This window comes from Drosophila guanche, unplaced genomic scaffold, assembly GCF_900245975.1.
Source record: "Drosophila guanche unplaced genomic scaffold, DGUA_6, whole genome shotgun sequence".
Lineage (NCBI taxonomy): Eukaryota > Metazoa > Arthropoda > Insecta > Diptera > Drosophilidae > Drosophila > Drosophila guanche.
The window spans coordinates 1844418-1870716 of NW_022995757.1; the positions used below are offsets into that span (position 1 = coordinate 1844418).

Consider the following 26299-nt stretch of genomic DNA (forward strand, 5'->3'; position numbering starts at 1 on the left):
CCTGCCGTTTCTGAAGCCACACGCAAAACTATTTTTAAATGACGACAAAATCGAGAGGCACGGGACAGGCCGCAGGGGCAGGGCTCTGTTCACTCTGGCCTCTGTCTCTGCCTTCGCCTCTGTCTCTGCCTCTGTCTCTGTCTCTGGGGCAGGGATAAAACAGATGCAGTTGCAGATGCAGACAAAACGGCGCAGACACAAGACGCTTCCGCAGGGGGGCCAGAAGCACAAGCAGCAGAAAGGCTGTTTCCAGTAGATCCACCTATGGGCCACGGCCATAACCAGAGATAGAGAGAGAGAGAGGAGAGAGAGTCACAGCCACAGCCGCAGTCTGGCCAAAAAGCTGCGGTCAAAATGAGGCGCTGAGTGTCGGCTTCCATCTTTGGTTGCATCTCCAATTGAAATTGCATTTGCATTTCCATTTGAATTTAATTGAATTGCATTCTGTAGACATTCGCTCGAATCTCAGCTAAAAGCCATTACCATTTCCACATTTTGTCTTATGGATGGTAAAAACTATTCGAAAACAAAAATGTTTTGGGTGTATGTACTTGGTTATTCTGCAGGTTGATATTCTCTTTTGATTTTTCACAACAAACGCAGCAGATAAATCGTTACTTAAATGGATATTTATACTAATTTTTTGTCAGTAAACTTACGCTGGCTTACCCGTGAAAAGCCCAATTGCATGCTTTACGATTACAGATTAAAACGGATCTTCAACTTACCTGCAAGGAGAAGTGGCAAAAGAAAGAGAGTTAATAATTATTGTAATGGACACTGATGTTGATTCGGGGACACTGACACTTCAAATCTCAAGCTCTGATAATATTCTAGGTTTTCTCTTGATTTTGTATTATCTTTAAGCAGTTCTCTAAAATGGGTACTGTTTTTACTCAAACTCTTTTACAGCGTGGCTTAGCAGCAAGGGGTGAGGTTAACTCTTTTTTTATGATCAGACATCTCTTGTTTGTTTTTTGTCTTAACAGACTCCCAAGTATTTTTATTTGTAAATCAAACATTACCAACTCCCCGAGAACTACATTTCCACCTCCCTATTATTCTCATGGGACAATGGGGAAACTTGGGAAAAACTTCCAGAAACCAAACATGGAATTATAATAATTATGGTTTATGGTGGCCAGCGTTTTCCCTTTTTTTTTCTCTCAAGAGTTTTGATTTGATCAAACACTTTTGTGGCCCTTTAATTGGCCAATTTGCCTGGCCGACTTTTATGAAAATACGTTCCCGCCTGCTATTTGTTTGCTTTGACACCCATTCTCCGTTCTTCCAACGTCCAACGTCCAACGTCCAACTTCAGCTTCCAACTTCTATCGGAGTCCGTTTCTGGGCTTTTTGTGTAATTTCCAAGAGATAATTGAAAATTAATTGCTTTCGACAGCTGAACATGAGCCGGGGAGAGCTTCAACTTCAACTTCAACTTCATCTTCAGATTTCAGCTTCCACCTCCTTCATCTGCAGCTTCGTTAACATCTGTGGGGGCACCGCACCGCTTGGTCGTAAGGAACGAGTTATTTAATTAGTTTTGACGCGATACTTTTCCCCCCCTCTTTGTTTCCACAACATTCTTTAAGGTCGACACGCGATCCCCCTACTCTCTCTCTCTCTCTCCCTGTTTCTCTCTGTGAAATTGATCGCATCGCCTCTGGATCAGATTGGAGATCGCTTGTGGATGTGTGTGCGTTGTCTAGCGACACCTTGTATCACGGAAGCCACCGAACGCTTGAACGCTGATTGAATTTCAATTTTTGTGCTCCATGACTCAATTTGCCAATGGAAATGTGTGCTGTGGGCTGTGGGCTGTGCCTTCTCCTTCGTCTATAAACTTGTTCTCCGCAGGAGAGTTCAAAAGAGGATGCCCGATGCCTGATGCCCAAAAGGAACTTCCACTCGAAAACTGGACAATGGCCAATGTTCGATGATTGAGTGGGTGGCACTGCCAGATATAGAGGGAGAGAGAGAGAGAGAGAGGGAGCAGTGGCTTAACCAGTGGCAGTGGTGCATGCAGCATGGATGGGGCAACAAACAAACAAGATTTCACAATCAGCGCTAGACCGAAAAGTGTGTTTGAATTTCGAGTTAAACGGCATCGTCCCCAGAGGAGGTAAAAAGGAAGGAGGACCTGAAGGAGAGATGATACCGAACAAAACGAGAGGCCATCGCATTGAGTGGTCGACAGAGCTGAGCGATATCATGGCACACGGTGACTGCTACTGTGACTGCAACTGTTACTGTCACTGTTTTGCCTCTTCCAGTGTGGCTTAGCAGTTAAATGTGTTTTTTTTTTGTCTGACATACGCACACAGGGAGCACATCCGTTTATCTATCGCGGTCGCCGCTTCTGCTAAAAATTACTGTTACGGCTTTTTGTGCTCTTCTCTCTCTCTCCCAGTGTGGCTTAGCATCACCATTGGTACTCTGACGGCTAATATAAAGCATTTTGCTTCTAATGCCAATTAGATGTAATGTAAATAGTTATTTCCCTTTGAAACAATTTTGCAGTGGTTTTCCTCTTTCAGTTTTTGTTCCACCCAATTTGATGACAATCCGCTGCCACAACAAGTGCTGGTGCCATTCCTATTTATACTTCAATCACAGTTACCTTTTTCATTACAAATTCCAACTCCAATCACTGTTCAAACTGTTACCCATACTGCTTCCATATAATGCTACTGTCACTAACGCACTGCCCTAAACACTGCCCCTCCAACTCCTCCTGGCTGGACCACTGCTTCTGCTACTTCCATTGCCACTGCTGCAGTCCCATGCCACTGTCCGTTCTGTCGATGAGCATGAGAAATGGTCGAGTAAATGTAAATGCCTCCTGCCTGGAGGAGCAACTGAGAAATGTTTGGCCAAATCGCATGCCAGCACTCCGTCTGGGCGGCCCCATCCCCAATCCCCCCTTACTTCCTGCAACTGCTGATTTCCATGACAACCTGCAGGAGGCATGCGGCATGAGGCATGCAATCGTTGCAAAGATATTTCATGGCTCTAGCCATAGCCATAGCCATAGCCATAGGCCATGAAAGTGCACAGTTGTCAACTCTCAACAGGCGGCAGAAACAGAAGGCACAAGTTGAAAGAGCACCAACAGCAGTAGCAGCTCCGTACAGATGTATGTATGTAGCTGTGTGGCAGGCAGTAGTTTGTGGCAGCTGCAAGCGTAGTTGTACAAAGTAGTTGTGGCAGTCGTCGCAGGAGTAGCGCCCGAGGAGTAGTATCTGTAGTACCAAAAGTCCAGACATTCGGGTTTTTCTGCTTTCTGGAGTTTAACGATCGCCGATGGGCATCGGAGCTCCATCTCTCTTCTCCCACACCCCATATCTTTCTCCCTCTCCTTTGGTGTGTGTCTGTGTATAATTGAAGCGTCAAGCCTTTTACCATATGCCCCAGGGGCATGGATGTGTTCTGGCCTGCCGGAATGTCCAAGTAAAACAGCTGGCAAATGCATTTACGAGTACTCGTTCAAGTATATTGTACCACGAGCAATCATTCATCGATGTTTGAGCATTCTCCGAAGGCAGAGAGCTCTAACAAGGGGAGCACGCACTCGATTCAATTCTCTTCTTTTATGTTTTTCGCATGTGTCTTGTTAATGAAACCATTCAAGGAATCAAATACGTATTCACTTTGTAATGAGTCTCATGTTTATAACTTTATGCAGGCACTTTCCTTTTTTCCCTCTCTGCAATTGAAGGGAAACGAAACTTCTGCTCCTAAAACTCTCAAACTCAAAAGCATAGTATTTCTGTCAAAATATACTTCTTACACTGCAGAGGACCCTTCAGCTTTCGGGACACAGCATGCTGTGTCAACGTGTCACGCGTGAATCACGCATTCAAATCATGCTGGGCCTTTGTTTCATCGGAACATTTTTGGACAGCCACAAGTTGGTTTTGCAGCTGCGTTTACCCCATCGCATCGCCCATCGGCGCCCACGTCAAAGGCAGTGTCAACCGCACGACAAGCACCGAACAAAAAACAACCACGAACGGCAGCCTGGCTGGCGGTGGCAGGCAGAGGAGGCAGGGGAGGCAGGGGAGGCAGCATTCGGCTGTAGAATAAATCATAATTTGTCAGCATGAAATTTGTTTGACGTTGCTTTGTTCTTGTTTGCTGCCTGCCATCCCATCCCATCCCATCCCATCCCATTCCATCTCGTGCCGCTTTTCCATTTTCATATCATTTTTATATAATTTTGTAAACCTTTTTTATTTTACTTTTCTTTTCAATTTAGCTTTGCTTGTGTTTTGTTGCTTCTCCACATCTCCCATCTCCCATCTCCCATCTCCATCTTCACCTCATCCGTTGGACGCATTTTTCTTCATTTAATTTGCATTCTTCTTCGGTTTCTCCCCATTTTCGTCTTCGTCGTCGTCTAAGTTGGCGTTGTCGTCGTTTCTGCTTTATTCGCCTGTCGCTCTTTTTTAATTAGCCAAAAATACGCTTAACAACGAATTTGTCGTTTACATTTACGTCATCAACAAAGAGAAATTATAATTTATATGCCCCCCAACCCCTTTTAGCAAAGCAGCGGGTAGACAGCCAGGGGGGGAGTGGTATGCACCAAAACTAGGTCAACGTGTCGCTTGCGCAGTGCAAATACGAATATCGCGACGAAACTGCCACGTGACTCACGAATCATGAACGATGGACTTTCTTCTGAATTCAGTTTTGGGAATAACCCTTTGGCTGCTTGAAACGCAGCCATTAGGCTCATTATTCTCTTACCACCTTACCTTACTTATTATGGGACTTTCGTAGAAAATGCAGCTTCAGCTGAAGCCATCAGCTGCAGAATATCCATAGATACCCCTTTCAAAATATCGCGTTACCAATCAAAAACTTTGCGACAAATTGTCAATGCTCCGTTTTACGTATCTAATGCAAACATCCACAAAGATCTGAATATTCCAACCATTAAAGAAGAAATAAAAAAAACTAGTAAGAAATACATCGACAGACTCCACAACCACGAAAATAATTTAGCCTTAAGTCTATTAGACAATAGCCTAACAGTAAGAAGACTGAAAAGATACCACATTCTCGATATCCCTGATAGATAAATTTAACAAACTAAAAAGATGTTATATTAATAGCAGGGCTCATTGGAAAACTGCTATTTCTGTTAATTGAATATTAATTATACAATTTACTTATTGTTTAAAAACAGATTGTAAATATAAAGAGAGAGAGAAAAAAAAAAAAAAATATCGCAAGCAATATTATTCGATATATTCAACAAATATTTAAGGTTGTGCTCGTGATTCAGTGTGAAGTAGGCGAGCGATATCGATAGTCGGCTTGTTCTATCGACAAATAAAAACGAAGCAGCCCTGGCATTTAGTTTTGCAGTGAAAAAGTGTGCTTAAAAGTTTCCCCCAAAAGTCTTTGCGAAATGGCTTACCGGGTAATGTTTGTTTTGCCACGAAAGCATAGCATTTTGCTCACCCCGGGCCCAAATCAGTATAACGTTCGCAGAATTTTCCGTTACCAGGAGTTGCCAAAGAAACTGGAGGGTAAGTCGGCCGCCGCAAAATGAAGTCACATGGGATAAATTGTTTTTTCTTCCCCTGCGCCCATGTGCTGCAGAGTGCAAGGCGAAGTTAAGCCAGACTCGTTCTGTCTTCCACGTGTACGAGACCTTCAAAACGTTCTACTCACTGATCGAGTGGAACGAAAGGGATGGCGTCTCCATTCGGATCACGATGCAAGCCTTCAACATGATGTTTTCGAGTGTTGAGTATCTGGTCCAGCGGCTGACCAAAGTACTCGACCAGATTGAGCCGCTCACAGATCAGATGCGCCTCGCCTATTTGAATGTCACCCAGATGACGCTCTATCTGCAGGTGACTATGGTAAAGCAGATCGACGGCATGGCCCAACATCCGTGGGCAGAGTACCCTGAGTGGGAAGAGCAGCGCTTCAAATTCCTCTTGCAGCTCTTCAAAATTCTGCTGCTGCCATTGCAGCGCCTGTGGAATCCGCCCGTGGTGGGTGATGACTTTATAGCGTGAGCATGGACCAACTGAGAAACTACGATCCATTGTTTCACCTACTTTCTGCCCTTACAGTCTGATATGCAATATATGCTACGATACAATAATTCGCACACCGATGGACGACGGGAACCAAACTATGTTTGATCTTGTCTTCATGATTTTGGGCATCTGCATTAAACGCTTCAACCATGACAATGTCTTCAAGGAGCGCATACTGCAGATTCTACGGGACACCACACACGCCGCCAGTTCGGTGGCCAGAGGCATCCTGACGATGCACGACATCCACGGAGTCATCTCAATCTTCTACACTCTGCTGAAAATAATTGTGGAGGAAATGAAGCTGAAGGCCGAGGACACGCTCACGACAGTGTCCGAGCCCTTCTCCGCCTTCCTCGCCAAGTTCTCGAGCTTCGCTAAAGACGGTGTCCGTCGCTTCACGCGTAATGGCGTCATTGGCCAGTCCCGGAAGGATCCGAGGCGCCTTTTCTTCGACTGCTTCTATCACCAGAAGCTCACGAATTTTGATGGCATAGCCATGTGCGTGTTCGACTACATCGAGCGCATGTACCTTTTCCCCAAGGTGGTGGCCCGCTCACTACTCAAGGAGCTCCTTGAGCTATTCGACAACAACAAATACCTACGTGAAAGCACGGGGCCCAGTGAGATTCTCCCCTTTATGGTGACCCGATTTTTGTTTTGCATTGGTTACATGATCATCCAGAAGTCGATACGTCTCGAAATAGATTTCGATACTAACGAGCAGTGCCCAAGCGATGAGCAGACGGACCAGCCGAAGCCCCCCAAACTGGCGAGACTCTTAATTAATGGCGTGGCGATGCAGGAGCCGTACGAGGATGGCACGATTATCACCGCCGATCAAATGAACGTTCTCTGCGAGGATATGCTGAAGCTCAATCCGGTAGGCCTAGTCCACCGTCTGAAGGCCATTATCCACGCTATTAGCATGAAGCCGAGCGTAAGCCGAGATCCGTTGCTGCAGCGGGCGGTAGTCACCACATTGGGGCGCCTGATGTGCATCTCGTCGAGCTTTTGCCCACTCAAAATACCCTTTCTCATGGACCTCCTCCAATTGACCAGCAAAATGAAGATCAAGTGCGGCCCGGATCTTACCATGCGCTTCCCGAACGTAATTGAAATGTGGTCCTGTCACCTGTACTGGCAGGTGAGGTCGACGAATGCGGAGCTGCGCCTCACGGCAGCTAAGATAATGTCGCACCTCATGGTCAACGATATGATACCCGTGAAGGAACATTTATCGGGCTTAGCACGCTGCATAATGGCCTCAGAAGAGGAGATACAGGAAACCGCCAAGCAATTCTTCCAGATGTTCGCCAACAAGAACTTGAACCTCTTTTACAAATTTCTGCCAGGCATTATCATGCAGCTGGGCGAAAGCTCTCTGCGCGAGACTAAGATGCTTTACAACCGAATTGAAGTTATATCGTTCCTAATGGGGCTCATCCCGAGGGATGGCAATATCGAGAAGCTATTGAATAAGCTCATCTGCAGCTTAGGCGATTCCTTCGACGGGCGCCAGTGTAGCGACATTGCCCTCAGCCTCAGCCATATCAACTACAACGTGTCTTTGCTCACAAACTTGATGGAAAAAATGCATCTCTACCACGTAAACCTGCAGCAGGAGGACATCTACCAGCAGTTCTTCCAGATCATCCGCAACTCCCAACGACAGGCAACACCTGAGATGAACGCCACCATCGCCGAGTTCAAGAAGCGCCTCAGGGCATCCCTTCTTACTTACAGCTTGAATGCTTCTTCTAAGCTGCCCTCCACACGAAACTTCACAATATAATACTCCCCTTAACTACAAAACACTTCTCCCGTTACCACCTTCTGTGGCATCGGGTGCATCTCAGTTAACAAAATGACCAACCAAGACCAGGCAAACATCACAGCCCATGCGAGTATTTCGACAGTGTGGTGCAATGCATACACATATGAAAATCAATTTATATAAAAAGCTAAAGCCAAGAAGCAAAGCCAAAACATGTAGCCAACACCCCTCTGCCACTGGAAAACTCTTTCTCGTATTTTTTTTGTTTGAGTTTTGCCAATCAAGTGGCACTGCTGCCCCAACCTCCACGTCCGTTGTCGTTTGGTCAATGAATAAATGGCAACTGTAAATGAAAACAATTCAAATTAAACATGGTCTAAAGGGAGGACCAATGGATCGGATGGCAGTGGATGGATGGATGAATGGATGGATGGTTGGTTGGGGCCATATGCCCCATTGAAAACTGCAACAGGGGCAGCAACTTCAAATGGAGCGGTGGCAGAAAAAAATCAGCAGCCGCAACAGCAGCAGGGAAACAACACAAACAAAAAATCCGCAGCAGCAAAGTGGACTTCAGGCTAATATCACAAACGCAATTACACGGACTCTCTCACTCGGACTACGGGGGACATTGGAGGAGGACTACGGGTCTCTCTATACGTGCATATTTCTGAGGCGTAGGCGGTGGCGGAGGTGGCGGGGGGTTCTAACGAAACAAAAGCAATTGCCCGTCGGGCGAGGCCAGACTGTACTCCCCGCTGCTCCTTCGTTCCCCAAGGGTTTATTGGACATCGTGGAGCATTCAATAGACGACTCATGCACTGAGAGAAGAGAGGACATTCTTTCAAATAATTGTAATTGATTCAATTAATAAAGTATCGCGAAATAATCTTTTAGCTTATGCCGAAGCAAATACTTATAAGAGTCGTTTAAAGTCGTTTAATCTTTCATCTTTCTGGCACGTTCAATCTTTAAAGAAAATTTACTTTCAGATATATTCTGCCAAAATATTACTTTATTTTCCATTCTCTGTTCACTTTTAATCAACTAATTCTGTAGAGTTCCCTGAGGCTTCGTGTCGCTCGTTATGCAGCAGGTAGGGCAACTCGGTTGCTTCGTGTTTGGGTAACGTTAGAAGCAGTCAATACAGACACTCCTGACTCCAAATATTCCCCACTAATAAGCAGGTTTTTTCTTTCAGTGCATCCTTCACAGAGGAAGGGAGAGGGAGAGAGGGAGATAGAGAGACACACACTTACTAGCATAATAGGCAGGCACTTGGACTGACTCGAGCTTTTGTCTCTGAACCTCAACCGCTCAAACGCTCCACTGCTCCACTGCTCCACCGCTCCACCGCTCAACCAGGTATTCAGGTAGCTGAAGAAGTTTGTTTGTTCTTTTTTTTGTTTTGTTTTGTTTTATTTCTACTTTTTTTTTTATACTCGTAGGTGGTTGGTTGTGTGTGGGCCCTGCCCTCTGGGCAAGTTAACGGAAGCAAGCAATTTAGCTGCTAAAAAGGCCGAGGCCAAGGAATTGGCAATGGCACCGCTGAGAGTTGGGAGCGTCGATCGGGGAGCTGGGAGCTAGCAAGATGGGGAGCCAGAGACCACCGCTGCTGGGAGTCTATCGAGCAGCGATTGAAAAATCACTTAACCGTAAGGATGGGCAAGGATTTGCCTCTTGTATATTTTAAAGCGGAGTGATTTACCCTTGCAAAAATCCCATTGATGTCATTTCTGATTGAATTTCGATTATATACATACATATGTAGATGATAGATCTAGATTTAGACGTGGATCTGCAACTGCTGCTTAATTAATAATGTTCATGCCATCACATCTCTAGTGTCTATTGAATTTGGTTCAGTGTCCTTCGAGTTACTACTTAAGTGGTTCTAAATCGCTTGCTCGTGTATCGTTCGTGTAATGTTTCAATGACTTTGCTCTTTCGCTTACTCTCTTTTCCACCTGCTCCTTGTCTTCTGCTATTTCTCTAAGACTTCGTTTGCCGCTCCCTTTCTCCATTATCCCTTTTCTCTATCACTTTTGCAACTGTCGTAATTTGCGCGCTTTGTTTTAATTAAAATTCAAATGCGTTGCAATTTCATTAATTACCAGTCACTCACGGGCAACACACAGGCAACACAGAGGCACACACTCCATAGACAGTGGCAGACGTGGCAGACATGGCTCTGATGTTGCCTCCGCTGCCTGCTGCCACTTGCAGCCATTTTATAGTTGGGAGGCTTTTGAAAATGGCGCTGACGTGACTCCCAGGACGGACCCAGGGTGCCTGTGCTGCTGCTGCTGCATGCCACCAGCGAAGCGAACCATGAAAGCAAACGCATTCCCCTGCAACAAGGGGCACACGCCTCTTTGCCTCTCTGCCTCTCACTCTTCGAAAGGCAAAAGCGGTGAACCGCATTCGCACGAAGCCTGTCCGACAGTGGCCCCAGCTCTCTGTCTCTCGCTCTCTCTCTCGGCCTCCCTGAACCGTCTATGTGTGTGTCAGTCAACAATTCAATTAACGTGTTGATGATTTTGTGGCATGCAACATGGCGAAACGAGTTGCAAATGCGTTGCCCAGAACTCCGTGTTCCCGTTTTCCAGTGTTCCCATGTCTGGACTTCCTATCCGTTGATGTTTTGCGTGTCCTTTTTGCCCACACCATTCGCAGGATCTGCAGCATTTTAATGAGCAATTGATTGCCAAGGACTCCACGCCACCACCCCCACACACCCCAGGCAATGCCTACTTTCCAGCGACAATTTGTCAATTAGTTTGTCAATTGTGTTGGCAACACTTTTCCTGGCTCCACCACTTTTCCCGCGGGGCAGCAGCAGCAGGAGCGGCAGCATCGGCAAGCGAAAAATGTGAGTGCTGCCTGCCGCAATTAAACAAATGCTTTGCTGTCTCGCTTTCCCTGTCCCTGTCCCTGTCCCTGTCTCTGTTTCTGTCTCGCGCTGTCGAATGGCCCGAGGGCAGAAGAAATGCTTAACACTTTCAATTAAACGCATTAATTTTATGGGATTATGCCAGTAGTAGATGGAAGCGATGGGGCACGTTCTGTGTCCTCCATTTGGTCCTGCCTTGGCCACGGATACTGGGTACTTGCTCCTGCGCCACAGGCAGGAGGGCGGTCGCATCGCATATCAAATTTAATTTGCTCATTTGCCCTAAAAGCTCCTTAATGTGTCTTGGGTGGCCCTGCGTCCCTACTGTCAGCATTCGGCGGAATTTCGCCACACCCCACTGCCCTGCCTCTTCCTTACCTCAGCGAAAATGCGCCCCTAATTAAATTCAATATTAAATTGAGCAAAACGCAATTAACTCAAAAGGCGCACAACACACCCACACACACACACACCGAGCAGACGTTCCCTGCGATGGCGATGGCGACGATGGCCACATTGATGGGCCTGAGGAGTGCGGAGTGGTAGACACTGGCACAGAGCCAGGGCATAGGCCAGGCCATTCTCATTCTCATTCTCATCTTCATCTTTATCCTCTCATCGTCATAGCCATTGCCATGGGACACGGCCTGGGCGGCGACAGTGGCAGCGCAGCGTTCCCTCTGTTGACTCTGATTTGCAGGAAAGAGAGAGGGAGAGCGCGTGAGGAATGGCAGAGAGGTGGGCATAATCGGCATGGGTTGGCCATAAAAGGATGGTGCCACAGTGGCGACAATTGCCACTGGTGGTAAGAAGAATTCTTGCAGCCAGCGAAAGTGGGGAGGACAACAGTGCACGAAAATGAATACCTATCGATAAAGTTCGACTATTTCTAATACAATTAATAAATTAAAGGCTGAAGCGAATCAGGGATGATATTCCCTGGAAACCTGAAGAAACATAAAGTGACCGAGAAAGAGGGGACTCAGAGGTAAGCGGAGGTAAGCGGTAAAACAGATCCCGGAAAGTAGATGTAGCAAAAATGGAGCATTCTAGTGCCCATTTGGGACGAGGCTAATGGTCCCATGCCAGGCACCATCTCCACGCCAGGGTTCAATTGTCATTGTAAATTTGGGGACAGCGGAAATTCCGGTTCTGTCATTGAGGCTATTGCAAATAGTTTTTGGGCAAGCACTCAATTGTACACTTTCGAGGCAACAGATACATGGGATGACAACCCATCTTATACTATCAATTATCAAAATGAATTAAAACAAGCACACATATACCGACTAAACTATGGTAAGCCTCCAGCTCCTACCTTTCGCTGTATTCTTCTGCGACTGTGGCCCCAAAACCTGAACCTCATACCCCCGACCGCTGCTCTTGTGATGCCATAGAACGTTGGAGGCTGTTGTGTGGGCGTTGAAACAAAAACGAAGGACAACAGCGGCAGTTACAGAGATAACAATTAACAACGTTTGTCAGTTGGCCCGTGCTACGTGCCCCAACTCCAGCAGCACAGCAGCACAGCCACAGGGCCACCAGGCCACCGCTAGAGCCAGTGTGTGCCCCCACTTCATCATCATCATCGTTTTTGAGCGTTGCCTGTGCAACCCGGGGGCTACGTTTTGGCAATCTTAGATGTCGGCAAACATTTTGTGTGCGTGTTGCAGCCTCCGACTGCTCTTCGATGCTACTGTTTGGGTGCTTTGGTATACAGTCTGCAGTCTGCAGTCTGCAGTCTCTGGTCTATGCTTGAATTTGTACCGCGCCGTCTGGGTCTCTGGCTCTGTCGCGCTCGCTGGTCTGTGGCCACCGATCCGATGTGTGCCAGCGATAACAATGCGCCCCAGAAGCGAAAACTGAGCGACGGAATCTCCGCCGACACATGCAAAAGCAAAATTAATGTCTGTTAATGTTTTGAAACCGCCTGCCGCATGCCGCATGCCCACTGCCCCTGTCACAACCCCTTGCCACTACTACTGTGCAGACAAGCCAACGAAGCAAGCAACCAAAACTTTGGGATACATCACTTCACATCCAAAGTGTTTAATGTTTCATTACACAGAACTCTGACGAGCTGACGGGATGACGAGAGCACGGCAGATAGAAGTTGTCTACGGGCATGTACTAGCTGATACCACGGTGGTGGGGAGGCAAGTCAAGCAGTTCGGGGAGGGCGCGTGGCAGGTGGTGGTTAAGGGCGTATAAGGTGTGGGGGTTAGTCGGGGTCACAGAGCAAATGTCAAACTGCAATCTAGCATTCAGTCATCTGTCAGTTTTGTTGAAGCTCTGCATTCAGTTTTGCAGAGAACATCCCACCTGGTGATGTGCAGGGAGTGCAGGTTGGTGTCGGATGGAGCGAGGCGGGAGGTGTGCGTTTGGTGTGGAGGAAGCCGGTGTGTACAGGTTTTGATTTTAATTAAATCTTTCCTTTGTGGCGATTGGATCAGCCATTTCTCAAAATCTGATCCATAAATATGTGCCTCTAAAACGCTGATCAAGTGTACTTATCAAGAATATATCAATTCTTTATAGAAAAATGCAACAAAACCGCTTGGAATATAGGCAGTGAAGTTTAATTGAATGCCAGAGAATGCATTACCATGAACACATCCATCACTTTTGATCGGTAAATGTCAAAAAACGTCCACCCCAAAACCCCATTTTCTTCGGCGCTCTCTCGCGATCAAACCGTTTGCATCATCATCACCCTCTCGTCATCAGAATGCTGTGGCATGCATATTCATTGACCGACCACCCACATGCCTTGGCACACGTTGCCCCAAAGGCAGCAAGCACCTGCACCACTACACCTGTGCGAGCCGCGCACCACCAATGAATGCCACCCATGCATGCCGCCTTCAATTTAGCAAGGCACGTAACGGTGGGTGTTGCTTCAGCAAAATGCTCAACTCAATTGCAATTACATGAAATTTCAGCTTATAATTTGATTAAACTTTTCAATTACAATATGCAATGAAGTGGCTGGGGCAGACCCGCACGAAGGCGTGCCTCCAACGAGGGGAGTGTAGTATGTGTGTAAGAGTGTGTGTGTGTGTGTGTGTGTGTGTGTGTGTGGGGACTGCTAATTCCCACAATTACAATTTGCTGGCAAGGCAATCGGGAGCAGCAGAGACCCAGACCCACATACCACCAGAGACCTCCCAGGCGACAACGGAGCTGGAGAGATGGAGAAAAAAAAACCTGCACCTGTTCCAGCTCTTGGCCATGCGCCAAAGCCATAGCCAAAGCATATGCCAAGGCCTAGACCATGCCTCTAGGCCTACACTGGCTCTTCCACTCTTCCACTCTTACACTCCGCTCTCCTTCTCTTCGCTTATGTAATTTCTCCCTATCTTTCTGCCGCTGTCGCAATGTAGCCCGTTGTCTGCGTTGTGGTTCATAATCTTAATTTGCGAGAGGCCCAGACCCAGACCCCAGTCGCAGGCTCGATGAGGGTTTCGGTGAGGTTGGGCTAGTTGTTTGGGCTGCGATGGTTGGCTGGTTGGCTGGTTGGCTGGTTGGTTGGTTGGTTGGTTTGGAACCCAGCCACGTACATATGTGCTCATGTGTGCAATGCGATAGAATTCAATTTTTTCCTTCTCATAATTCCTTGTACCCTGCATGCAGAGTGGCATTTGCGCAGAGGAATGCATCGACGATCCTGAGATCTCTTTCCACAGTCTCGAGGTGTCTGTTGCAGGAGCTGCGTTATAAATGATCTTTTTTATTACAAGAGGTGCAGGATTACAATTTGTAATCCATTAAATATATATATATATATATTTTAGAGTGAAATTTCAAGGAAATCGAAGCCTCTATGGGGATACAAATTGACCCCTTTAATGCAGGGTATATGTTACTTCGCTTTTCCAGAAGCCTCCAGTCTTTATATTCTTTTTGAGTTTTTTTTCTGCTCTCGCTGCAGGTTAATCTAAATTAGTAAAATATACACGCAGCGACAGCGACAGCGACAGTGGGACAGGGGTGACAGGTGGCATCAACGGAAGAGGGGCAGCAACGTTTGGGGCATTGGCAGCGGGTTTAACTAACTCAAAGGTAAATAGACAACGTCAGCGTCTGATGTTGCAGCATCCAAACAGCCGCAACGACATCGTCAAGCGTCGACAACTCTTCAGATTGTTGTTGTTGTCCTTGTTGTTGCTGCAACTTTCCTCTCTGCTGTCTGGATGCGGTCGTGGAAGTGGATGTGGATGTGGATGTGGATGCCACATCGTCATCGTCGTCATGCAAAAAACCCAAGTAAACTTTAAACAAAACTTGGCACAAAGCTGCTGCTTGCTGTTTGCTGTTTGCTGCTGCTGCCTTCTGCTGCAGCTCCCTGCCTTGGTTGTTGGTATTATTTGTTGCAAGCTATTTGTTGCACAGAGATGAGCAGCTCAAATGTGACTCTGGGGCATCGAATCGCATTTGAATCTGCTAGATTGCGGCATTTCTGTGAATTTTCAGTCAACATTCTACAAACAAAATTAATTAACCATCAAAACCATCGTATGAAGAAAACTAGTGACTTAGTGCAGTGACTTTAGTCCGCTTTAAGCACTACATAAAGCAGTGACATCCACGTGGACATCCATATGTCCATATGCCATGTCTTGTCACTCTTTTCACATAGTCACATCCGGGCCCTCTGCTCTCTGCATTCGTGAATACCGAAAAATAAGAGAATATTCGCCTACTTTTAAGCCGATTTGCTTTCACAAATCACGTTATAATAACAATCACAGTGTCGGCTCGTGACTTCACTGCGAGAATTCGGCCTCTCCCTGGCGGCAGTCGGCAGTCGGCAGGCGGCAGGCGGCAGTCGACGGGAGCATAAGAGGATTTTCATTAAAGCGCATAAAAATGTGCCCCCTGCCCTCCACACTGCTCCAACAATGACTGTGACTGCGAGAGTACGAGTATTTTCTCGTATTCTTGTGATTGTGGGGTATCTTTCTCACTCTATCTGCATGCCGATACAGCAAAAGCTGGTATAAAACAAAAAAAAAGAAAAGAAAAGAAAAGGGAGCAGGAGACAATCCCCCACTCGTAGCGACTACGACGCCAGTCATAGCCGGAAATGCGCAGACAACAACAACAGCTACAACAACATCGAATACAACGCGCGTGCCCCAACAAGAGGCACTGCCTTGGCCTTTGCCTCCCCTACATCCCTCATTCGCCTGTGGAAACCACCTTTCACTCAGTGTTGTGTTTGGCCCAAAAACGCAGTCAAAGGTAAATACAGAGAGGCGCCTCGCCAAATACTTATAAAGGAAGTCGCAGAGGAAAATACCCTTTAAGAGGAACCGCTTTTAGAGTTTTTCTTTGATGTTACTTATGTATGTCCACTAAGTGTGTTTTAGTGTTTCGATTTTGACTGAAACTTCAGTACTAATTTTGTATAGATACAAGCTAGCTATGTAAATATTGCAGTACACAAAAGCAAAGGCATATCATTCAAGAACTGCTCTTACGAAAGGGTATAAAACATTTCTTTATCTTTCGCTATAAGCCTCTCTCTCTCTCTCTCTCTCTCTGTCTCTCTCAATCTTTCTCTTATTGCATACAGCCATCTCCTTCGCTTTCTCAGGAGCGGAGCTAAGTAATAGATGTCACAGATTAGTACAAGGTTATTCCGGCCCTGAAGTTACGGCCCGAACGGCCGTCGTTGTCGTCGGTCGCTGTCGCCGTCGCTGTCATTAAAAGTGTAATAAATACAACGCACCGCAGCAACATGCAACATGCAGTGGCAACATTGAAGTCAAAACAACAGCAACAAAGTCGGGGCAAAGTCAAGTACATCGTACGCTGTAGTATCATTTGCACGTACTTGTCACTCGAGTCGTGCCCCAAAGCTCCCCACACACTCACTCCCCCAAACGCTTGGTACCTTGGTACCTCTTCAGCATGGAGGCCTTGGGATCTTGCTGGGCTACTCCCTGCTGCTTCTGCCAGTGGCCAAAAGACTCGACATGAAGTTCCTGCCGCTGTGTTTCATTTGCTGGTTGCAGCCACGATTGCCCTTTGGGCTTCGTGTCTATGCCAAGGCCTAGACAGCTTGTCAGCAACTCATCTTCCAACTTCCACTTTTCATATTCAACTGAAAAACCAAGCCCATGTCGTGCTGCCACACACAATCGACTGAGGAATACCCATTGCAAGGAAGCTCCTTCTTGCCAATACAGGTAGATTCCTATGGTGAAAGATATTTTTTCTCTATTCTTACCCCACAATAATAATCCTCAAATCGAAAACAAACTAGTGCCATAAACTATAGACTAGACAGGTAGGTATTGGCTGGACAATTTCCTTTTTCTGCCTGTTGCATACATGCATATGTATATACCCTCATTTGCTACCTCTTAATGGGTAACACAACTGCTGCTTGACCTACGCGTCTCTCTAGTCTCTCTTTGCGCGAGAGAAGGTATCGCATTATGTCCAGACGACTGACTTGACGAAGGGGACAGACGTACGACGGACAATCATTTGAATGCTCCACACTTTGCATAAAATTAATATGGCGGTGGCCGACGACTCCACACACAAAGAAATCTCCAGCCTTCATGGCCTCATCTTTTTCTTCGACTTATTTTACTTCTTCTGCGTTTTCTGGGGATGTGTTTCCGACAGTTCATTTCGAGTGTTTTAACGGCCGGCCACATCCGCCGCTGGGAGCTGCCGTTTGGGGCATCACACATACCACTGTCTCTTTCTGTCTCTCCATATTTTCGTTTAATTTTTTTCTTCTTATTATTTCGTCTTATTTTTTGGTTTGTTCACTCGCATAATTCGTTTCGCTTCGGCTTTTTTTTATGTATAACTTTGCCATTTCAAATATTTAATTTAAAAAAATAATTTATTCATTTCCGGCGAAAAGCGAGAACTCTCCCTTCTCTCTTCTTCCGGTTTTTACCGTGCCCATACCACTCCTCTGGCCGTCTCTATCGAGGGCCTTCCTGTTGATGATTTTTCTTGGTTCGTTGTTCGTTGTTCGTTTTTCCGTTGTTTGGTGCTGCTCTTCCTCTTTTTTTGTAAACCGCAAATTCATTTTCATTTTCTTTGTTTTGCCTGAGGAAAGCTCCCCCAAAAAACAAGTGGTAAGGGAGGCAAATTGAAACTGAACTGTAATCAAAGCCCAGCTATTGATGTCATCGCCTCGGCACCATCATCCCTATTCCATTCTCATCGCTGTCATCATCATCTGCTTGAGAGGTTGGTTGGCTGTGCACTGAGCGGCAAATGTAAACGAATTTTTGCATCAATTGGCAATATGAAAATTTGAGTTTATGTAAAGAATATTTTTCTTTGGCTGGGTGGACACATTGTTTTAGAGTTTCAGGAATATGCCTTATCCACGAAATTCCTTTAATATAATCATGGAAAAATGCAAACGACATTATCCATTTGATGGCACATTTAATTGCTTAATAGCAACAAATCGTTTTAGAGTCGATTGATTATGATTTCCTATTCCATGTGACGAATACTTGGCATTTGTTGTATAAATACATTAATGGCATTCAATGCAAAATTCCCCTGACTGCGTTGTGACATGAGAGGATAATTCAATTAATGATTGCCATTTGAAGGATAAACAACAATGGATTTGATAATTGTGTGAGCCACAACTCCAATTACTTCTTTACTGCATTTAATTATTGCATTCCATCCAAAAACAGACACACTTCTAAGGCAACAACTGATTCATCCCAAACAAAAGAAAGCAAAACAAATGAGAAATCAATCAAGAGACCCCTGGCACAACTACTTTAGGAATGCTTCAGTCAGCGGTGATTTAAGGGCGATTCCGTGAACATCACTCATACGCCAGGTGTGCCACAAAACATACACAGACGTGCTGGTACGAGACGTATCGTTAACTGCTGGTTAAACCAACCGAAAATTGATTGCACTCATTTGTGCGAAGCTTAAAAATGCATTCGATTTAATTATCGCGTATAAATTTCAGGCACGAGCTCTGCCCCCTGCCGCAGCACAACTACTCTCTGAAATCCAATCCAATCAGCATCAGCATCAGCAGCAGCAGCAGCAGAGTCCACGCGATGCGATGCTGCAGTTAATTGTGCGGCTTTTTGTGGCAAGCACATCCAACGAGTGTACGAAAATGCTCGCATATACGAATCCGAATACGAGTAAATTCGTACGAGTATTAAGTGATTGTTCAACGAATTTAATGCTCCCACTGAGGATTGTTCCAACAATGAACGTCTCTACGAGTATTTACTGGGGAAGCGCGCAAGACGAGGGGAAAATGTACGGAAATTGCAGGTGAAATGAAGCTAATATGGGGAGTTTTGCTTTCCAAACTCAAAATGTCAAGCATTTCAAATTTTCATAGCTTAATTATTTTCTTCAATCTAAATTTAAGGCCTCATTCCGCTGCACGTTTTTTCGTTCCGAAAATTACCACAAAATAAAATTACGAAAAGTTTGATGCATAGACACGTTTTTGGCATTGTGGCTTTTCGATTTTTCCCCAACTCTGTTGCTCACCGCTTGTGTGCTGGGAAAATCATTGGACAATTAATGCCTTTCAAATATAAAGCATACGCCGCGCCGCATTGACCAAATGAGATCTAAATGGCATTTTCCGCAAGAGAACTTTTCTGTTTGAATGATTGAATAAAAGATAAATTCCATGGAGATGGCTCTGGCTCTCCTCAGTTATGCCAAGAATAACTTTATGTGAGCGCTGACACAGCAGCAACAAAAAAAAATGATGCATGCAACATTTTAATGAAGTCAAAAATATGTGAGATTTTATTAGTGTATTTTATTGTTTATCAACGATGTGCGTGGGTTGGTGCGAGAATGGATGGATGGGTCTGTCGATGGATTGTTTTTTCTCGCTCTTGTTTCCTCTGCCTTTTGCGGCCATAAATAATGCGTAATGAACACGTGAAAACAGGGAATACAGTGCAGTGGAGTGGAGTGGAAACTAAATCACATTGTTAAGCAGCTCGCTTGCTTTTTGCGAACCAGCAGCAGCAGCAGCAGCGGCCGATACCCTAGAATAAAAGGTGCTGTCAATGAAGGTTGATGATGCCAAGAAATGGATCAAGAATTATCCAAAAAAGCTTATTAATGATTTCTATAATGTTTCTGTTATTATTTCTATGACTTTTTATTAGCTGTTGTTTGTTATCGAAGTTATTATTTGCCGAATTAAAGTTATTTCATTTAGTGATTAAAGTATTCTCTTAAAGTTGTATCTCTTTGCAACAAAAAACACAAACGGTAGTGTAATCAGTAAAATACTCACAATTTTAACACCTATTTAAACTGTCTGCAAAATTGTTTGCCAGTTAATGCTGGGCGACTTAATGCTCCATCAGCTTTTCGACGAACAGGCGGATTATTAAAATATAATGTAAAAAGCACTCAACACACATTTCCATTTTTATTTTATATTTTATTTTTGGTTTTTAATTAGCCTGCATTTTATTGCCCCCTGCAGGGCAGGCCCTGCCCTCTTCCGCAACTTCCAACTCATTAGCCAGTGGCGGCTGCAGCGGCAGTGGCAGTGGCAGTGGCAGTGGCATGGACCGGTGGCATGCCGCAAACAATACATCATTTAAGGCATTCATTAGTTTATCGGCCATTCATTCGGCAACTGGTTGGTTGGAAAAAAAGTTATTAGCGACAGTTTAAAATTAAATTTCCTCTTGAATGTTTTTATATATTCACTTTTTTTGTTGTTAATGTTTAAATCTATGCATGTTGTTGTTGTTGTTGTTGTTGCTGTCGCTGATGTTGCTGCTTTTCTCTCTTGTTAGCATATTCATTTGAAAGTTAATGAACTCGTCAATTAATTTTCCATTGTTTGAGCAGCCGCCGGGCAAAATGACAAATAATTCAATATTAATATGCCCTCCCACCCATGCAGCCAGACGCAGCAGCCGCAGATGGGGCATGGGGCAAAAGGAATTTAAATCATGTCCAGATCCACACGAGACCCGTTAGTCGCCAGAAATTAACCTTTGAGTTTGTTTTCGTTGCAACGTTTTTGTAGACGAAATTGATTGCTGCCTCGAGTGTTTTTTTGGGAAAGAACTAATAGAAATTCAGAGATAAAGATGAACAAGTGTACGTATGGAAACACAAGTATTTTAATTGTGCAATTAATATAAATGGAAATAAAAATGGTGGACTATCAGCACAAAAAAGAGATCCTCAATGATTTTTGTGACCATCTCTTATAGTCTCTCTTATAGGATGATGAAATACAACACAAAATAGTGTGTGAATAAGTAATACCAGAAAATGGCAGAACAAGTGCTACAATTTCTACAGAATAGCCTAATAAATAGTTTATCGGCTACACTGATTTATGAAGCAGAAATTCATTACCAAAATGGAATCATAAACGCATCCATGAATCCATTCAGGCCTGCAGCCGTCTGTGTTCAGTGTGGCACTGAAAAACTTCTTGCTTGAAGATAAATCTCACTTTTTGATGTATGTAAATATAGAAGATCCGTACATAATCTAGGTTGGCAAAATCTCACAAAATCTCACAGTTGATCCCAATCCCAGGCCCATGTGTGCATCATTATGACACTCACTTCATGGGGCATTTACCTATACGAGGCATGCCACATCCATGCACTGCTATCTCTCTCTCTCACTCTCTCTTTCTGTGGGCCAAGGGTTCAAGGGAAATGCGAGAGAGGGGATGGGGGAGGTGGGATAAAAACCACGCAATTTGCTACACTTTTAACACTTGCACGGCTCAATGAAGTGCAACGAGACGCACTCAACTAACCCAGCCATCCCCGCTGCAACCTCCTGCATGCCCCCTTTTAGAGGCAAGTCAAAGGCAAAGGCAACAGGGGGAGAACGTGTGGGGGTGGAATGAGGGGGTTTTTTGCATGGGGAAAGAAATGGGAATCTGTGAATGCTTTTTGCAAAAAGGAGAGAAAACGATTTCAAACCGAAGGCCGAAGCCGCTTGATTCTGCGGTTGCACTGTGAATGACTCCCCGCTGCTCCCCCTCTCGGTCACTCTGTCTCTGTCTCTGTTGCACGCGTGGGTCAGTGTGTAATCGAATCCCTCTGCCGCACATGCCCCACCATGCCGTTTCACATCATCAGTGGAAGACCCTTTGGCCGGCTTTTATTTGCCTTTGGACTGGCTTTTCAGTGAACGCAGTGAACGCGCTTTCAACATGCAACTGCGGCGACTACGTGCCGCAGTTTTTAACTGCCTTTTACCACTCTGCCACGCTGCAACTCTCTCGCTCTCTGGGAGTGACCCTCCTCTGCTGGCAGTCACAGATCCATAGAGCCAAAAACGAAGAGACTGCAAATGGAACTCCAAACAGAAGTTGCCATAAAAAGCGACGCCTACTTCTGCCCCATGGTGCATGCGACGAACGCCTGCTACAGCCTTAAGTGTTTTGTGTTAAAAGTCTACATTAATATTTCCCCTCAAAACAACAACAAAACATACCCAAAACACACAGAAGGGGAACCCAAATTATATACACAAAAACAAATTCGAATTGGAAGTAATTAACACTTGAATGAGGTGCCCCTCAAAAGGGGCGGCCCAATGGCATGCTGCAAGGGTGTCAGAGAAGAGGAGGGGCAGTATCCACAGACAGGCAACAAATCGCTGCAACTTATTAACAACTCCCCCATCGACGACCGACGACCGACGACCGACGACCGACTACTATCCCCTCCTCCCATTGCCACACATTTTCCAGGCGAGAGGAGAGGAAAAGGCCATCCAAAATGCTGCTTGAAAATTAATTTGTGTGCGTGCAGGGGGGACTCCCCGTTGTGTTGAACACACACACACACACACACGCGTCCCTTAACCCCCGCACTTTGATCGAATCATGGCTCTAGAGATGGGTTATGTGGGGGCACAGCACTAGAGGCCATTAGAGAGCCGTGAGCGATGGACAACTTTTTGCTTTTGTGGCAGCTTCCAGAAATACTTTTCGTTTACATTTGATTTCAATCCAGAACATATACACAATAACCAGCAATTGAACAGTGATATTATGCTAGGAAAAAGTACCATTAATGTAGCTTAGATTACCAAAAAAAAATTCCAAATAAATACATAGCCGCGAACCTCAACCTCAACTATTTCACAGCACAACTTCCATCGAAACTCTCACGACAAAGCCCTCACGTATCGCACAGACGTGTATGTACACCTTTTTCTGTTCCTAAGTTTCATCCCTAAGAGAACCATTTAAATGCTGGGAAGAAAAATTTGTTTGCTGCTCTTCTTCTGGCTACTGTAAGCAGGCATTTTGCACCGTGTCGCTGGCTGCTCCAAACGTCTAATTTTCTTCATTAACCCAGAGACAGAAACCACAGAGATACACCCCGAAACAACAAACCCTCATGAACACACACAGCAACCTATGGGCACGACAAAATGCTTTAATAGTTTTTCCGTGCCTTTAATTTATGTGAATTTTCAAGTCAGCTAACGAGGAGTTGAGGTGGAAAATGTAGATGGGTAAATGGGAAGTAGAAGTGGAAGTGGAAAATGGATGTGGAGGCCATGGAGACAAAACGCCATTCGATTTCCCCTCCATCTGCCCCATCTAGAAAAAGCATTTAGATTGCAATGAAAATTGCTTTTAAATGAAGTTCTGTGCGGCGTCGGCAGTGGGGGCGGCTTCTGGGCCAAATTAAACTCAGGAAAACCTCTGCCCTGCCCTGCCCACTGGCCCCACACATTATTTCCGTTCCGTTCCGTTCTGCTCTTTTTTGTACCGAATGTAATCGCAGTTGTTTGTTGGTTGGTTTTCCACAGTTGTTTGTGCGGCTTGGAACAAAAGCATTTGGCAATTAAAATACCGCTGGACAGACAGGTGGCCACAGGTTTTCCCGAGTGCCGCCAGTGAATGAAAAGCCGCAATAAACAAATGAAGAAGAAGGTCAACAAGCAGTGGGGAAATTTAGTTGCTGGAAAGTGCATTTTCATTGGCAACAAAGTGGAAAGCCAGAACAAAATGCACGCATATGTACATACGAATGGATTTTTCTCGAGCTGAACAAACCTTGAATAAACTCATCTACATACAGTGTACAAATATGGAAAAAGTTACAGCATAAGTACACTCTGAACCCATTCAGTAAAACATACCAAAATCAAACGATTCGCAGTTCAAGATTCCACTGAAAATACTGAAAACATTGAAAGGAAACAAGAACGCAAGCGGAGCAAGGATTCCATTCCCGGCGAAATGAAAGCCAAGGAAATTTCTCTTCTATTGTTGGCGAATGAAAAGCAAACAAATTAATTGAAATATGTTTCTTTCGCAGCGAGTCCCGCGAGTCCCCGAACGACCGATCCATACATAGTATGTAAATCTGTGAAATGCTGTCGGGTTAAGTAATAAATAAGCCTCGAAAGAGCCAACAGAAGAAGCCATCAACCATTTGGCAGTCCAAAAGGAGAGGCAACGGCAACGGCAACGGCAGAGCCAGGGACGAGTGTTTTCAGTGGCTACATTTTTTGGTCAGTTGTTTCGAAATCATAAATTACAATTTAAATTTTATAACGAAAACTAATTGGAGCAACATCAACAACAAAAAAGACGACGACGATGACGACATCAGCAACAGCAACAGCAACAGCAGCTCTTTGAAGTGCTTCTAGCCACAGAGAGCTCCAACAGCTGCTGCTGCTGGATGTGGATGTGGACCTGGCCAAAAACAGAGTCAGCCAAAAGAGTCATAAAAAAGCTGATGCTGATGCGACCAGGAGGGGCGGCGGTCAACCACTTCCATATGGGCTAAAGCACACACAAAAAAAAAAACAGAAAAGAGAAGAGAAGAGAACCAACGCCGAAACGAAGAAACGATACTTGTGCTCGCGCAACCATTCCGTTCCATTCCGTTGGGGCACCGTGTGGGCGGAGAGGCTTTTGTTGGCTTAAGCAGCTTGCGGTCGACCCCCACCCTTCTGCCCGACATCCGAAAAAATCAACACAAAAAATCACGAAAAATCGCTCCAAATAGAATAGCCAAAAGTGGCTACCTACCTCCCAAAATAAAAACGATATGGAGGGTCGATATAACGACCCTAGCAATACCTTCTGGTAGTCAGGGTTTCGATGCGGGTGTGAAATAAATATAAGAAACTCAGTTCTAATTTGTTTAAAGTCTTTTCTTTAAACTCTTCCAAACTCTTAAAATCCTTCCTTCTATCGACAGACCAAAAGTGAGATACCCAGACAGCCATTTGTTGATGTAATTCCTCTTTTGAACTTTGCCATTAATCTGGAGGTTATATGCCCCATTGAAATCGTATAATAACAGGGTACAGGGTACTGCAAATCCGCTAAAAGTTGAACGTAAGACAAGTAGCCATGCCTCTTAAGGGGGCGTGAACGATGACTACCGTACCGTCGTGATGCGTTGCTGTTGCAGTTGCTGTTGCTGAATGCTGCCACACGGATGGTGTCGTTGTTGCTGTGGCGCAAAATGCTTGCGCAAATTAAAAAGTAATTGCTTGAGAAAAAGTCAGAAACAGAAAATATGCAACAAACAGCAGGAGGCAGGAGGCAGGAGGCTGCAGCACAGAAGTCTGCGGAATGTTTCGTTTGCTGCGAGTTGAAAGGTTTCAAGTTGCCAGCTAGAAGCCAACAAGTCATCAACTTATCGTTGTTTTTCGGTGCCCGGCTCCCGTCTCCAGGCTCCCTCCATCGAACGAACAATGGAACGCGCAACGGCAAGGCCATGGACCGTCTGTCCATGTGGTAGAGTTCGGGGGTTGCCCCCGTCTGTGGATCTGTGGATCTGTGGCTCTGGCAAAAGCAATCTGCCAATGTTTTTCCAAGTGTTGCATGGAATTGGGGTACGGGGAGGTGTGGAACAACTAAAAAAAACTGATGGCCAAGAAACGCATTTGCTCTGGGGAGCAATTAAATAGAAGTCGAAAGTGATGAATCAAAAAGTGACGCACGAGAGGCAAGAGCACAGCTCTGTTGCTGCTTCTACTGGAGGTGCCATTAGTCGGAACAATTGCATTGTCTCCTGGTCCACGAATCTGCTGCCAGGGTATTTGTTTTCCCAGCAGGCAAATGAAGTGCAGTTGCTGCAGAGCACAACTTAGAGTCGAGAAATGCCTTGAGTGTGCCAATAATTACCTTTTTGATTTATTTGTATAGCTAAACTCGTTTAAAGGTTGCCTCAACCATTTCTACGCATTTGCATTGCATTTGAAGCTCAGTCCACACGATCAGCAGGAGTTCATTGAAAGCAGTCATAAGGCATTAGAAACATTTGAATAGTTTCCATAACCATTTTTAAACCCTGTTAAACACTTTTCTTGGCTTGCACTTCCAATAAAGTACAGTCAGCATACTTTGCGATCATTTTTCCATGTACAATTGTTTGATCCTCTGCCAGTTCTGCACATTTTAGTGCAAATTGGAATAGCATGGAAATATTGTTATTCTCCTCTCCAAAATATATGTGTACATCGCTCTATCTCATTCTGAATGTCTGACATTCCACTGATTTTCTATCGCAATGTGCGGTTTTCTGATTATCA

General features: G+C 45.2%; 2 protein-coding genes across 3 annotated transcripts in view; one reads left to right on the forward strand and one right to left on the reverse strand.

Moving 5' to 3' along the window:
• The window catches only part of LOC117590218 (netrin-B), a 64136-nt gene that overhangs the window by 26871 nt on the left and 10966 nt on the right, over positions 1–26299 (reverse strand). The gene's annotated exons all lie outside the window — the stretch shown is intronic.
• LOC117590219 (condensin complex subunit 1-like) lies at positions 5718–8383 on the forward strand. Its single transcript, XM_034282686.1, has 2 exons — positions 5718–6037; positions 6099–8383. The coding sequence occupies exons 1-2, from the start codon at positions 5733–5735 to the stop codon at positions 7858–7860; spliced, it is 2067 nt and encodes a 688-aa protein (XP_034138577.1). The 5' UTR covers positions 5718–5732; the 3' UTR covers positions 7861–8383.